The 16559-nt window shown below is 44.8% G+C and overlaps 1 protein-coding gene across 3 annotated transcripts; it reads right to left on the reverse strand.

Moving 5' to 3' along the window:
* Nucleotides 1-269: 269 nt before the first annotated feature.
* LOC129818713 (very low-density lipoprotein receptor-like) lies at nt 270-15270 on the reverse strand. Of its 3 annotated transcripts, XM_055874872.1 has the most exons (20): nt 14929-15270; nt 12070-12189; nt 10905-11027; nt 9269-9391; nt 8727-9098; nt 8249-8371; nt 7746-7868; nt 7202-7321; nt 6884-7009; nt 6311-6482; nt 5788-6012; nt 5562-5680; nt 5292-5431; nt 4712-4853; nt 4150-4299; nt 2914-2976; nt 2377-2418; nt 1805-1885; nt 1351-1520; nt 270-1110 (listed from the first exon to the last, which is right to left on the reverse strand). In XM_055874872.1, the coding sequence occupies exons 1-20, from the start codon at nt 14993-14995 to the stop codon at nt 1075-1077; spliced, it is 2637 nt and encodes an 878-aa protein (XP_055730847.1). In that variant the 5' UTR covers nt 14996-15270; the 3' UTR covers nt 270-1074. The 3 variants fall into 3 exon arrangements, with proteins under 3 accessions (XP_055730847.1, XP_055730848.1, XP_055730849.1); XM_055874873.1 differs by lacking the exon at nt 2377-2418; XM_055874874.1 differs by lacking the exons at nt 2377-2418; nt 2914-2976.
* Nucleotides 15271-16559: the final 1289 nt, after the last annotated feature.

Genomic DNA, 16559 nt, shown 5'->3' on the forward strand with positions numbered 1-16559 from the left:
TTAGACAAACAAATGACATCCTAGGTTGCACTCAGATTCTCTACCAAACTTCAGAAGTTGGTACATTTTCACTCCCCCTCATTTTAAAAATCTTTTTTTTTTGTTCATGCATGACACCCTCAGACCAGTCAATTCCGTTTGAATTAATGAGGGGAGTGTATGCTTTGGGAGAAAGGTGGAGATTCAGAATGTACCCCTAAATCAAGTGGTACAGGGAAAGTCAAGCAGACATGTGTAAATCAAATGAAAGGGTCTTGTTTTATCTTAAGTGTTTGCAAATAATTTTATTCACGATACAGAGCATTTAGTCCCCCCTGCACATGGCTAGAAAAAGTCACAGCAACAGCACAAACATACAAAATAGTTTAACAAATACAGTTTTAAATACATCTTACCCTACCCTGGTACTATGCCCAACCATAGCAAAAATTGATTTCAGTCAAATGTATACAATCTTATTTACAGCAGACCATTTGATCAAAGTGCTTCAGTCCTGATTCTGTTCTTAGGGGAAGAGGGTTTATGTACAATGTTTTACAAATGCTGTAGTAACATGACATTCCTTAGCTCTCATCTTCCCAGCACAGAATCGCACAAAAAAATATGTATAAGAATGTGCTTCTGGAGATAATGTTCATAAGAAACGTACATATTTTAAGACAGTACTGCCTAAAATACACTCATCATAAATATTCAGAGAAACATGTCCAGTAGGGGACTGAAGGTCAGAGCCAGTATGGCGCCCTGCATTGCCTCACTTCAAAGGACGACCAGTGTACTCAACTAGACGCAAGGTCGTACGTAGTAGAATCTTTGAAATGTTTTGGGGCTAAGGGGGAAGGAGTGGGGATATAAAGAGGCCAAGCCCCCAAAACCCCTTGCCACTTTGGACACACTTGGTGTGAGTAGGACAATTCATACATCATTCACACAACTAATGACAAACATCCCCCTGGAAACACAACTTGAATACACTTCAGAAGGCATCTGGTTGTAGCTCTGTTAAAGAAACAGGTCGTTGGCATGGAGACCAAAGGTTGAATAAACCGATGGGGGGGTCACTTGGCAGATTGGTTATGACAAGTCATCTTCAGTATTCACAACTGATATCTGGAAGGAAGAAAAAAAGCACAATGGAAAGTGGACCTTCACAGGCAGAGAATCTAACCAATTTACCGATTGAGGGCTAAAGTGGTCTGGCTACTAATAACAATAATGAATGGGATTTCCCCCGTATGTTTAGCTGTTTAGTGGACAGTCTGCAAGTAAATGTAAGGTGATAACTCACAATGCAACAAGGGATTGGAAGTTCACACAATCAAGTAGTTAATTACAGAAGTGACCACTTACTGCTGGGTAGGTGTGGCCTATATTGGCAGAGTGCCTGCTGATATCAATGTTGAGGTCTTCTTCTGTGGTTTTCAGGTACACTGGATTGTCAAAGTTTATGCTCTTTTTATTCTTCAGCTGCCAGTTGCGCCACATCAAGTAACCTCCTGCAGCAGCCATGGCCAGGAACACTGAGGACAGAAGCCAAAAGTGGGATCGACATAAGCCATACTGGAGTAGTTTAATATCCAGCTAGCCAAAGCTAAGGTTACAGCGGCGGTGCAATTCAAGGGTTACTTGAATAAATCGCCACATTCGATCAATAACTACTACAGCTAGGAAAAACATTGAAGTATTGCGCATCCACCCACTTATCATAGTTGCGTGTCCTTTAAAAGTATGAGTCATAGACAGCTGCAGGAGAGCGCAGCTGAGGGAGAGCAAAAGAGAGATGGGCAGTAACGGGGGTACTTACACACAGGGAGGATAACCCAGGCAGCTGCAGATCCTCTAGCTGTAGAGTCCACCTCATGGATGGATGTACTGATGTTGGCTTCTACAATAGGAAAAGTTAGTCTGAATTAGAGTCAGTCCTTTGAGGGACCATGTAAACAGAAATATACTGGTTCATGTCTTTCAATTAGTCTGTATTTAGGGTAAGATCAGTTGTAACCAATAATCACGTTGTACCAAGAATAACCTCACGGGCCTAAAGTACAACAGACCCAACTGGTCATGTGTTAATACCTCTAGGAAATGGAACATGGGTGATAGAGTTGGTAGTGACATGACTTGCAAACAAGTAAGTGAATGGAGGGGGGGGGGCAAAGAGAACTAGCTTTTTTTTCTTCCCTGCCTGTCTGCCAATAGGGTGGCTCTGATCCCTCTGGCAACCCCCTGGTGGTCAGCTGGGCTCTGGAACATTATGTGGCCATCAGGAGCTGGCAAGAGCAGACTGACCAGCGTTTTGGCACAGATCACAGTCTAAGGAAAACTACCACTTCTTTTCACCAAGGGCTCAATCAGGGAAGGAGAACTGGGGCTTACCAGCAGGGACAGGTTGGGGGACAACTTTTGGCACCGTGGTCACTTTGAACAAAAAACACTGACATCAGCGCAACAAAGGCATCTTACAAAAAAAAAAAAGCCTAAACAAATTACTTAACAGGCTAATCAAATAAATCCACTACAGATAAATTGCCATTTGTTACTTTAATTGTGGTCTTTAATTATGCATGCATCCACAAAAAAATCTACCTTTTAACATTCCTGGGTGGATGGCATTAATAGCTACTTCCAAAATCTCCTTTAACAGTACAGGAATGTCTAACACTCCAGACGTCTTGACTGACCAACTTCCCACCACCTCACTGCCCCCCCAGTAGAAGGCTGAAAGCTTATAGGCTAATCACCATGACGATGGGTAGCACAGGGAAGCCAGACCAGAGTCATCCAAGAGTAAAATTTAAATCATTGACATCTAAGAACCAAAAAGGCCATGAAACTAGACTGGGTCCTGAGTCACGGCTATAGCCAGGACACGCATGCAGCCGTACACGGCATGCGGGCAGTTGACATCTTTACCTTGGGAGTCAGTGGGACGCATTTGAGCTTTCCCATCATCCTTTGAGGGAGCTGAAGGGGTCACTGTCATAAGAGAACAGAGTATTGTAATGCTTTGGCAAAACTTAAATTACAGCTTCACATTCTAAGGAAATACTTGTTACCACGCAGCTTTTTCATGTTACTTTGTCACAAATTAATTCCTAGCGGAATAACAGTAAAGCGGAGCAACGCGAAGCACAGAAGCGTTTGAAATAACATGCAGAAGTGATTCAAAATTACTAGATGGAAATCAAATCAATGTTCTATTCTACTGTCCAGCTAACCATAGAGCCTTGTTCAATTGCCAAAGGAATTGGTGACAAAAAGCAGGAAATGTTAAGGCCTATATTACTCTATAGTAGTGCAAAATCTGAAGGCTGCTCATGTAGAATTAGGAACGGCATTAATGAAATGAAGCAGGAGAGACGATTAGATCAGACAAAATATTATCCCTACTTAACTCATACCTGGGCCTGAATCACCACGAAATAATCTATTCATTGCTAATTTAATAAAGATCTTCGTGTATTGAGAGCATAGACTACACTGCATGACAAGTATAACAGTATTTTAGGTGATAGATCTTGGTTAATGGCAGCGCACAGCCTGAGCTTTCCCCGCCAGTACCCTCACTAAGCAAAGTCGACCCCTTTGTCTCACGAAGATGAAAAGCGTCAAGCACACCGTCTATATCCTAGCATTCCATCAGTTACCAGGCAAGACAGTCATTCAGTTAACTTTCATTTGGGTATAAAACATGTTGCTTTCTGGATCAAATCTAAAAAGCAGTATATAAAGCATTCAAGTGACAGGAGCCCCTCTTATTGGCCCCTACAATATCCCCCTGTCCCCTCCGCACCCCGGGTGGTTCATTCAATCAAACTGCCTTTTAAAGCCCAGTGCCATCTACACTATATTCCCAAACATCAGTGGCTCTGAGGGGAGAAAAGCACATTGAGGCGAAAGCAGCACAGAGGCTTCAGAAGGCAAGTGGGATGAAGCAGAATACGGGCAAACAGAGGGACAGACAGCCTGGCTACAGCTGTCAGGCTTCACAAGCAACACATCTGAATTGCAACAGAGGGGAAAGAAACGCTTGGGTGACAGAATGGGAATTAAAGGCCTCTAAAGAGACAGGGCTCTTCAACAAAAAAAACTCAGCATCACAGCCCAACCCCTCACTGCCCAACCGGATGTTAACGTTACAGTACTTGCCTGGTCTACAGTGAAGGCCGTTTGAAGCGAGCGTCTGGTCTTTCGGACACACGCACGTGTATTTGGGGGAGTATTTGTTGATCTGTGGAGCTGGCAGGCACATGTAGGCACAGCCACCGTTCTGAGCCTTCTCATTGCACCAGTTTGTCCCTGTGTGGAATCAAAATGGAGGGAACCAGTTAGCCACTGCCTGTGCCCCATACTTCTAGGATACATTACGTTAAGAACTATGCTACTTTGCCTGTAAAAATGCAGCTCAATCTAGTCACTCCTACATGACAGCATTTTGATCTCCTAAAATGTCCCAGTGTGTTTTTTAAACAGGGCTCTGGCATTTAGAGAGGCTAGCCAGTTAGCGCATGGAAGGATCCTGGTTTTTGACCTTTCCCTATCTAACGGTTACAGGGGTCAATGGAGTTGACTGAAGACTGTTACATATGAGTGTGGAGTTGTGAATTTCACAGAGGCAGCAAACACAGCCCTCTCTCCCTGTGATCTAGGCTAACTAACAACCTGATCACTGGGGCTTGGGAGAGAGAGGGCTAACATCTGGCAGCCTTACCAGACAGCTGGATTAGCTCGTGGTAAACAATGATGTCCTGTGGCTCGTTCAGATTGCTTGCCAGGGTAATCACATCAGAGCCTGTGAACTTGTTTGCTCCGTAGATTGCCTCGTTCTCCCCATCTGTCCAAAACACTCGATCCTGAAACAAAATCAGTCACACACTAAACCCCAGAGCAGATGCCAGTAGAAATGGCTTGGGACCTATGCTTCAGAGAAGGAAAGACTTTTGAAGACACTGAACAGATATTTATTCTAACAGTGACAGTAATTCTGTCAAATGCCACCAGGGGTAAATGCCATTGATCACCACACATGAGAAAATCATGGGGTTTACAGACAGTTATGGTGAAACCAACTAATCCCTTTGAACGGAGACGTAGCAAATGACCAATTATGAATGTCAATAAAAGCAGGTGTCTGCTGGGTAGCATGAGTTCTCTGCAGCATTCACATGAGAAGCAATCAAATTACAATCTCAACTGTCAATTGCCCTGCCAGTGTATTAGTTATAGGAAGTAGCTGCCGCACACTTGTTATATACACACACATTTCACCACATCGAGAGCCATAGCCATACCTCGAACACAGTGACAGCAAAGGGGTGAGCCAGGTAATCTGGGGAATGGAGCACTTTCCTCCGGTTGTCTCCGTTCAGGTCGACGCTAGAGAGCATGTGCAACTTTGAGTCCACCCAATACAGTCTACTCTTGATCAGGTCTAAGGGAAGGAAGTGAATATACATGTTTATCATACCCTGTAGCCGTGAAAGCAATTGAACCTGCTCAAAGGGTAAATGCACATTAGGTATAATGCAGTGACAGGACAATCAGAATCCAGTTTTACCCACCCAGGGTGATTCCATTGGGCCACTGAATATCAGTCTGGACCAGGACCTGCCTGTCAACCCCATTCATGCCAGACTTCTCAATCGTAGCTGGTTCACCCCAATCTGACCAGTACAAGAATCTAGAACACCGGCAGAGAGATAGAATCATTAATAGGGTTCAAAATGTGGAAGCATTCAGGTACTGGTCAACAGAAATGTGGACCTCCATAAAATACAGTAACTTTACCCAGAGAGTGGATCAACAGCGACGGACGCAGGCTCTTTCAAACCGCTGTCGAAGAGAACTTTACGCTTGGTGCCGAGGAAGTTGGCCACAGCTATGGTCTTGGTACCGAGGTCTGACCAGTAGATGTTCTTGTAGATCCAGTCTACTGCGATCCCCACTGGTGTCTGGACGTTATCTATCACCTTCACATGACTTCCTACATCTCCTCGCTTATCCAACACCGTGCTGGAAAGACAAGGGGTTGAGAAACATTTGTGTTCGGTTCGAGGTTAATCATTGAGCCAAAAAATGTAATTTGAAGGGTTGAATGGTTTATTGCTGGGAAGTATAGCGAACATATGCTAAGTGAAATTTGGCCCTGGTTACCATGTAAAAATGCCTTCATACGTCTGTCAGAAACCAGTGATAACAGGTCTAAGTTGAGGTAACACAGACTCCCCCATGATAGACCATCTATGGGCTGAGACAATCTCAAGTGGATGTGACGGGACGCGTTGCACCTGAAGATGGGACCCGTAGCTACCTGAAGATGGCCCTCTGGCTCAGGTCAGCCCAGAAGAGCTTCTGCTGGGTGATGTCTGCATCCAGTGCCACTGTGTTCCGCAGCTGCTCCACGATCTGCGTGTACTCCCTCCTCTCCAGACCCAGCTTCCGGATGTCCCTCCGGTTGGTGAAGATCAGACAGGGCTCCGTGCCTTGAGGGAGCCACAGACACTCATTCATAATGACACTACAATGGAGCCTTTTAAATCTGTCCTCATGTCAGAACACCACTAATCACGAGTCACTGAGTCAGAAATGGCACAAACATCCCCAGCTGGACTTCTCAGATCAAGGTCATTGTAAACGATATCACTGCTATTCTATTTGAACTTGGATCCATATCATATATATCAGCTTGAGGATATATAAAGAAGCTTTAGAACTCAAACGCATTGATCAGGACAGATCGACATGGTGTACAGAGTCCATTGGATCGGATGCCCATTAGTGATGCTGCGTTCCTCTAGCGCGCCAACGTCTGCCTAGGCATGCCTCTGCCATGTGCTCGTAGTGGTACAGCATGGTGTACACACGCCAGGGTGAGCCAACTTACCCACGGCCTTGCACACTCCTGTGGTGGGGTCCATCTGGTAACTGTTGTGGCACTCGCACTTATACCCTCCCTTCAGGTTGATACAGATCTGACTACAGATCCCAGGATTCATACACTCATTGATGTCTGCGGGAAAGGGAAAACCATGACAAGTCACTAACAGTAGGAAGTCAATGAATTCTGTTGTGAATACAAAGTCAAATGTAAGATGTAGTAAGTCTCAATACCCAGTTACAAATGTCAACTGAAAATGCCTTTCTTTTGTATGAGAGTTGATATGGAATAGTGTATGGGTTAATGATTGGATATGGCTCCTACCCCCACAGGTTTTACGGTCTATGAGCTGCAGTCCAGGGGTGCAGTCACACTCGTAGCCAATCACCATGTCCCGGCACATGTGGGAGCAGCCGCCATTGTTCAGCAGACACTCGTTCAGGTCTGAAACGGGAACAGCGGTTACTCAAGCCCTTCATTAACAAAACAAAGGCCTGCCTGATAATCAATCACATCAGTGGACTGGCTTCGGCTGGCTGAACCGTAGTGGACCAATGGGATCGCTGTAGCGTAGGACGAGTTTGACAAGGACAATACGAGGTATCCTCCATGGGACAGGTCAAAAGGGTAGATGTGTATAGTAAGTGGTACACAAACACAGAAGACTTGCGTCAAAGCCATAATGTTCTGCAGTCTACAACCAGGGCAGTATTGCAACTTGCAAGGCAAGCTAACCCACTCCAGGGAAAGCATTCGTGGCTCTTCATCGTGAACGAACAAGTCACAAGACTACACACTAACTGAACTCATCCTCCCGTCGCTTCTACTGCTTAATTATAAACAGGTTTGGTTCCAGTCATCCACTTACTGCACTCTTTGATGGGCTCGTCGCTCCAGTCAGGACAGTCCCGGGCCTTGTTGCACACTTTGCTCATCTCGATACACTCTCCACTCCGACACTTGAACCTGTCAGGGCCGTTGCACTGCGTCACTGAGTCGTGAAAGAGAAAGTAAGTGACATTACAAACCGGTCATACTGTTTAACAGGTACAGTGACATAATGGAAGTGGGTGTAGGAGATTGAGTCAACCATCTACAACTGTTGTGCATGTCCCCCATAGGAACACAGAGGCGTGCCTAATTGCAGGTGCAACCAACGCAATTCATGTGACGTTTGAAGTCAATACTTCAATAATCTCATTACTGTAGTCCTGAATATCAAATTATAGTATTTATTGACCATATTTTGACCCAACTCACAGGAATAACTGAACGCCGAAGCAAAAATGACCTTGTTTAGGAAACGTTCTGTAGTGTCGCAACACTAAGTACATTCATTCGGAACGACATTACTTCTGGTTGAACACTCACAGTTTTTGCAGTTGACTTCGTCGGTGCCATCTGCACAATCACGCACGCTGTTGCACTGTCTGCTGCCGTGGATACAGTTGCCGTCCTCACACTTGAACTGGTCTGGCCTGCAGGTACGAACAGCTGGAGGAGAGGACAGACCTGTTACACCATACGCACATATCAGCCCATATACACTAACAACCATTACTTATTTGCACTCAATACCTACACCACGGTCATAACCATAAAAAACAGAAACTCATCACAGCTGCTATGAACACTGAGTATAAAGACAAGCACGTTTATGGCCAGATCCTTTTATTGCAATATCGTTTTATTGTAATAGAAGGCTCCATTTAGGATCATATGAAACCCGCACGATCTGACCTGTGTTGCAAAAAATAAGTAACCCATTTTATTTTTTTATTTTTTTTTTTTAACATCGGCTGGCCTGCTGGAGCTTGCAGGCGGTCCGGTTAAGCCGCGCCACACTTACGACAGTTTTCTTCGTCACTGCCGTCCTTGCAGTCGGAGTCTCCGTCACAGCGCCACTTGCGGTGGATGCACTCCCCAGACCCACACTGCGTCTCGCTGGGTGAACATTTAGCCGGGGGCGTGGGGTGGCGACCACAGCGCTGAGGGGATTCGTCCGATTGGTCCTGGCAATCCACGTCGTCGTCACACACCCAGCTGCCAGGGATACAGGTGGCGTTGCCACACTGAAACTCGCTGGGGCCGCAGGACGACGGGGCACACTCTTGCTCGTCACTCCCGTCGCCACAGTCGTCCTCGCCGTTACACACAAAGTTACGGGAGATGCAGCGGCCGCTCGCACAGGTGAACTCCAAAGAGGCGCACGTGATGTTACCTGTGAGTGAACGGAGTAGTCAGTACTGTGACACTAATGTAGGAATCAACAACCATGTATTCCTAAATTAACTGTCGCTGCTTGGAGTCATTCAAATACACAGTAAGGAAATCCACCTAGTGGTTTGAGGGACACCTCTCGCCCTACGGCTACATGGCAAATCAACTCACCGCAGTCAATTTCATCCTCGCCGTTATCGCAGTCCTTCTCTCCATCACACTTCCAGAAGACCGGCATGCATTGGGTGGACCCGGCGCCACAGCTGAACTCATTCACACGGCAGGTCCTGGTGTCTGCAGGGCACATGGATGAGGGGGAGTGAATTTATTGACCTTTAGTCGTCAAGTGTTTGGGATGGGAAATGCTTAACACACAATTCTGCAGGGCGCTGGGCTAGGCTGGCTAATGGAGCACTGAGCGATATATTGAGCGGAGCACTGAGTCAACCGCCTCGGATAGCAAACGTAGGCAGTTGATTTTGATGTGTTCAACAAGATTAGATTGAGAAGTGTGTACACTCCCTCACTCTTTACGGGGTAGGTAACTGTATAGATCAGATTACGAATGCTTCTTTAACTAGGCTGAGAATGCAGAGCACGTCTTCGAGCCCATTCAAAACTTTTACAAGCCTCTATCTAGTGGCACAATGCCTGTTGGTTCAGAATCAAACCTAGAGGAATTTATTATTTCAATCAAAGACATCAATCCAACAGGAACTGACCTACTGAGCATACCATTGAAGCAGAGGAGACAGACGATTCATGTGTAACAGGGATATGGAAAGGTCTGGTAAGAGTGCTTGCCACCAAATCAATGAAACACAATATCTGAGGAATGCATATGAAAGCATGCTGGGCAGTATCAGTCAGAAGAGCTTGTGAAGCATTAGCTCCTATGTGAAGCCAACTCATACAGCTCCTAATGTAACCTCACACACTGGGCTCAGAGTGTAATGTACGATGGCAGATGAAAGGACAGACATGCTGCTTTGGAAATTTTCTAAACATCTTATCAAATGTATTTATAAAGCCTGTCTTACATCAGCTGATATCTCAAAGTGCTGTACAGAAACCCTGCCTAAAACCCCAAACAATGCAGGTGTAGAAGCAGTCATCTAACCTAATGCACTTTTGGGAGCGATTTGCTTAATAGCCAACTGCTTCTAACTAAAGAATTTGGGAGAATTTTGAGTTCCTCAATTGTACAATATTTAAGTGTGGTAAGCGGTGACTCACATTCTCACACAAACATTACCACGCGTACTGACAGACAGCTTTCCGACAGCTGGTCAAACAAACCAGTGATATGACATCTTGACCTGCACGTACACACGAACCACCCCAAATATGACTGACACCCTGCTCATTGTTTACTGCAGTGGAATACATTGCTGCTGCCCACGTCACTGGGAACAATCCCATTTGGAACATTAAACGAAGGCTTTTAATGTGGCCACCTGGTCTCTATGCAAGTCGAACTATGCGAGGGTGCATGGAGGACATGCACTTAAAGCAGTATAGCGGAAAGAGCCTGAGTAACCTGATCCAATCTTGATCCAAAGCCATATCCACAAACTGACACAGCTGTTGCATTGGCAGACAGTGGGAGGCACATGGTGAAACGCCTCCGTGTGAGATTGACAACCTGATCCACTTATGGAAGATGCCATTTAACCCAACTTTTCATCATACTGTGAAGGCAAAACACTCAAACATTTATTTTAGACAGGTATACAATTCTCAACAATATGAAGATCAGAAGGAAAAGGAGTCCCAATCTGGGGCTGGTTTGTTGCAAATGACTTACGGCAAACTTCCACGCTCTCGTCAGAGCCATCCTCGCAGTCTGGCTCACCGTCGCAGTGCCATCTCTTGGGGACGCATTGGCCATTGCGACAGACAAAATCAACCGCCGCACAGGTCTTACGAACTGCAAAGGCACAGCGGCATCAAGTGTGTTAGAGTGATATACTGTATTCGAGCTTCAGAATCAAAACAGCAAGTGAAGCATCTTGGTCTTTCAGGGAGGACAAAACCCACTCCAAAGTACCAACCAAAGTACCACAAAGAGCCGAAAGTCAGATCCAGACTAAACCAATATAAGGATTGGCAATGTGCCCTTTAAAATCATAGTCACTATAGTGTATATTTAGTATAGTGATCTATTGCAGGGTTTTCAAAAAAGTTCTGGGGCCCCACTACACAGCTGATTCAAATAATCAAAGCTTGAAGATGAAGTGTTTATTTCAATCAGCTGTGTAGTGCTAGGACAATAACTAAGAGGTGCACCCAGGTGGTCCTCAGGACAGGTCGGGGAACCCCTGGTCTATTGCACTGAGCATAATATTATTTGTCAAACAGACCCCTACAATGGCAAAGCTCTCACCCTCCCACTTATCCCACCCTATTTCCAGTCACTTCAAGTCCACTGTGTTAAAGAGCCTCCTCACAGGCCATTCCTCCTTGTGACTAGATTGGCAATAAGTGGCAGAGGCCCATCTAACTATTATGGAAGGCCCATCAACATTAATGTCACCAGGGGTGTGTTGGTAATGTATACAGTCAATAGAGGGATCCACGGGCAAAGAGACAAAGGAAACAGATGGACGGGTAATCCATAGTAACACTAAAGCGGTTATGTCAGCACAGATTTCATTGAGACCGTACCACACATCCCTTTCTACAGCAACCTCTTCTTTCCCTCCATCCCGCTCAGTCTCATCCCCCATGACCCAGATAGAAAATCAAGGTGACACTCCGTTTGCCCAGATGGGGCTCGTTTGCACATCTCCGTCACTGCCGTTTTTAGCTCTCCAGAACCGTCGCCACTTACACCAGGTCATGATAACCCTGGTGGATTCAGTCACAGCACCAATGGGGCCAAGATTACAAGGGTCGTTTTCTAACAGGTTATGCCACTGTTTTGTCACCGATCTGATGAAATAGTGCGAAAAGCGGTTAGTGCGTCTCACCACAGGCGTGCTCGTCACTGCCGTCGGAGCAGTCCTCATCCCCGTCACACTGCCAGACAGACGGGATGCAGCGGCCATTCCCACACTGGAACTGACTGGGCTCACATTCTGTCTTTGATCCTGTAAGGAACAAGGAAATACAGATTGCACAACAATGTAGAACTAGCGTTAGCGTCTCCAGGCCTCAAGGACTACAACGGTCCATCTTGTTCGTTACCAAATTGAAAGTCGTGACCTGGGTCGTGTTTGTAGGACAGAACAAAATAAGCCATCACTACATGCACACATTCAGCCAATCGATGGTTAAGCCATGAGTCAAATTCTAAATGACTGTCTATGGGGTTAATATTGACAGGGTCAGAGTTTTAATTTGACATCACCAATGACCCACTGTGCCGTAGGTACCAGCCAGCCACAGTGAAACACGGCATATCGCTCCTGTATGACAGAGTGGCTGTTCCCAGCCAGCTACGAGCCTGTGCAGAGAGGAGAAAGTACAGCCGGACCATGTCTAACAACCCCCTGCTCCTCAAGAGTGTGCCTGAGTGATCATCTGCTCAGTATGGTACACTTCTGCAGCAGGGAGCTAACAGACCTGTGTGACGGGAGGCCAATACCACCAGCACAATAGTCTGCCTGGGACTAGTAATTGTCCTGGGCAGTGGCCATAGGGTGTCCGAAATGGCACCCTACCGCCTAAATAGCACACACTTTTGAACAGACGCCTCGAGTCAAAAGCAGTGCACTAAATAAGCAGTTGGGTGCCATCTTCAGACACAGCCATTTTCTAAACAAGCAGCAGATCAGGCTCCTGAAGGGTAGAATGCCAAAGAACGATCAAGAGGGTTATATAAAGCAGAGCGCTTGCAGTGTGGACATAAGCATAAGTCTCAGGGGCACTACCAAACAAGTGGCTGATATGGGTTCACATACAGGCCTACACATCGTAGAGATTACATTAAACAGTGCCACTCATAACCAAACCTTCCAGTGATAGTTCAAGGCAAGGACCGGTGCATAGCAGCAGTGCCCCGAGTGTTTTACACTACAGCTAAACCCATTACCCCCTCCCCAAACCGCAACTAGAATAATAAGGCTGGTCCTGAGGGGCAGGGCATCAACAAAATGGAGTCCCAGGCCAAAATAAATGGAGACTTGCATAATCATACAAACTACGAGGCTGAATCATGTGAATATTAGTCAACTGTATAGGTCCTACTGCTTGTCTGTTCTGTAGAGCAAGGACAGCAGGAGTTAACTCAGATACATCCCTGCTATTGTACCACATTTTGTGCTGCGGTTGCTTCACTGAAAAGTTAACATGCGAGCGAGCCTGGGGCAGTGGGTCTGTTGATTAAACACTTGATAGTAGGCAATAACTTGGACGAATACTGAACAAAAATATAAACGCAACATTTTCAAAGATTTTACTTTTCATAAGGAAATCAATCATTTTAAATAAATGCATAAGGCCCTAATCTATGGATTTCACATGACTGGGAATACAGATCTGCATCTTGCTGATCTGTCTCATTTACCATTTTCAAATTAATTGCAGGCTTCTCAAGTGTTTGCAACTGTGCAATCATTAATAGCAGAAAGTCTGAAACACTCCAAGGAAATATGTAATTAGTGTTAGACCAATGTATGGTTAATACTCAAACAGCTTCCATAATGAAAGCTAGAGGGAAAAAACTAAAATTAAAACTGCTGTAGGTAAGCCTAGCCAACTTTAATTTCATTTTATTACTCTTAATTGAGTAACGAGACAATTACAATATGCGCATCTTTCATTTAAGCCGATTGTCTAATTTGATTGACAAACTCATTTCCATTCGCCACTTATTGTGGCCGTCTGTAGTCCCTGTCCACTGTGGTAGCCTAGTCTGAAGACAACGCGCTTTTGAGCACTATTAGTCTCAGTATCACAACCAAAATGGAGAATAAAGCCCTGGTCCTTGGATCTCCATTTTAATTAGGTCAAGACGAACCTAATTTGCGTATAGTCTCGCTCAATTCACTAAGTAAAACAAAAGCCCCCGACACTAATAAATGTTATTTTCACGGTGTGGCAAAACATTTCCCTTCATACTCAACGACAAATCTAAACACTTCATAGATGGTCTACATACCGATAGGATAGGCTAATATAGACAAGCGCTTAATTGCCAATGCCATGCACTGCAATCCAACAGGAGTCCGCAAATAAGTCACCTGTTCTTTGTAAATTTGTTTTATAAATTGCCCCCCTCCCAAGCGGAGAATGTGGTGTTGCTACGCTGTCCCACTGGCCAGTGAAACACAACATATCAATCCATTGAAGGCTCGCCCCAATCTTTAGGAATAAATTATCACTGGTGGAAAATTCTGTAACCTACAGAGAGCGAATGTTGAAGAGAAGAATCAAAATACATTTTCCACCCTATATCAGTACATCGATTTCAGGTGCACTAACCAAACCAATTACCCACACTAACCATTTAAAAAAGTATTTTACCTTTTTCCTAGTATAACGACCACGTAGCTTACATAAACACAGACGAAGGCCTTTTGCCTGGCCGCATTTAAAATGACCGACACCTAAAGACTGAAAGCAATTAAAGAGTTCATTTCAATCAAACCTAGGCATTTTTATTGGAAACTGCAAATGTTGGAATAAATATGCTGAGGGCACTGAAAAACCGTGTGCACGTTGTGCCATATTCATAGAACGAAAGCAAGGTTGAGTATTAGATTGCCGCTGTCATTCCTGTGTAAAGAAACCATAGGCAGGTGTAATGGGCATAACCAACCCGGTGTTGTATCAACACATTGAAATATACCACAAAACGTTTAGACATGTAGAAGTAGGCTACTTACCGTGTACAAAACCACACTGCTGAAGACATATTGGTAGGATAAGGAGCCCAAGAATAGACGTGACCATTTCGCGGTGTAGCCGGGCAGTGTGAGTTGGCCTCGTCGTTCTGCGCGGATATTCACACTGCTACGGATACGACACCTAGCTGGAGAAAAAGAAACAAGTACCAACCACGCGCTTTTTATCTCATTTAGGCAACACCGTTCAGGCTCTCCCTCCTCTCAAGCTGGTCATCGAGCTGCAAGCCATGTCCTAATTTACTGATAACGTCAACCTGCACCAAACAACCGCGCCAGCAGAGCTGTGTGTGAGCTTTTCCCCCCTTTCAAAATGTCATTTTACAAAACAGTAACCCTTTCCCTGCCCACCGGTGATGTTGGGCTATGTGTAATGCTATTCTGATGGGAAGTGTTTCGATACATATGCTATTACGTTTAATAACTGTAGCCGAGATGAAAATGTATGTATGATTGTCAAGGGTCAATTGTGGTTAGCTGAGTGATTGATTGAATGATTGATTCCACTAATTGGTTAATTGATTGATTACTAGTCAATCTAGCGTGAGAGGGACATATCACTGGCCAGACTTCATGGGACTGTGGATATAAAATCAATTATCTAGCCAATAACAGCACATAATTGCAGTAATTGCAGTCAATTTACTGAGCAATTGAACATACTGTTTGACAAGTGAAAGAGTGCAATGAAAGCCAGCCATACAGGGGTTAATGTGGACCAACTTTATATTTAAGCTACAAGTTTCAGATATCTCCTTCTTGTTATCCATCCACTTGTTTTTATTATGAAGACTATTGGGCAGCTGATGAATCTCCCTGCAACTTGCCTGTTCTGTAATAGTAGTGATGTACCGGTAACACTGCTGGAGGCACTTTCTGTCCTAGATTCTGCAGGCAGCCCAAAACAAAACTGTAATACTGTGCATCAACATGGGATCTCTCTCTCTCTCTCTCTCTCTCCATATCTTTCTCTCAATCTCTTTATCTTTCTTTATCTTTCTTTCTCTCTCTCTCTCCATAATTACAAATCCATAATTTAGTGCTGTTTGAAAACATAAACCGAGGATTTAGTGTTATTTGCAGACTTTGATGTTCAGATATTGTACCATCGACACATACACTGAGTGTACAAAACATTAAGAACATCTACTCTTTCAATGACCTAGACTGACCAGGTGAATCCAGGGGAAAGATATGATCCCTAATTCATGTCACTTGCTAAATACACTTCAATCGGTGTATATGAATGGGAGGAGACAGGTTAAAATATTTTTAAGCCTTGAGACAATTGAGACATGTATTGTGTATATGTGCCATTCAGAGGGTGAATGGGCAAGACAAAATATTTAAGTGCTTTTGAACGGGGTATGGTAGTAGATACCAGGCGTACCGACTTGAGTGTGGGAAGAACTGCAATGCTGCTGGGTTTTTAACGCTCAACAGTTTCCTGTGTGTATCAAGAACGATCCACCAGCCAAAGGACATCCAGCCAACTTGACACAACTGTGGGAAGCGTTGGAGTCAACATGGGCCAGCATCCCTGTGGAACGCTTTTGACACCTTGTAGAGTCCATGCCCCGAACAATTGAGGACATTTCTGAGGGTAAATGGGT

Source organism: Salvelinus fontinalis, chromosome 21, assembly GCF_029448725.1.
Source record: "Salvelinus fontinalis isolate EN_2023a chromosome 21, ASM2944872v1, whole genome shotgun sequence".
NCBI classification, from domain to species: domain Eukaryota; kingdom Metazoa; phylum Chordata; class Actinopteri; order Salmoniformes; family Salmonidae; genus Salvelinus; species Salvelinus fontinalis.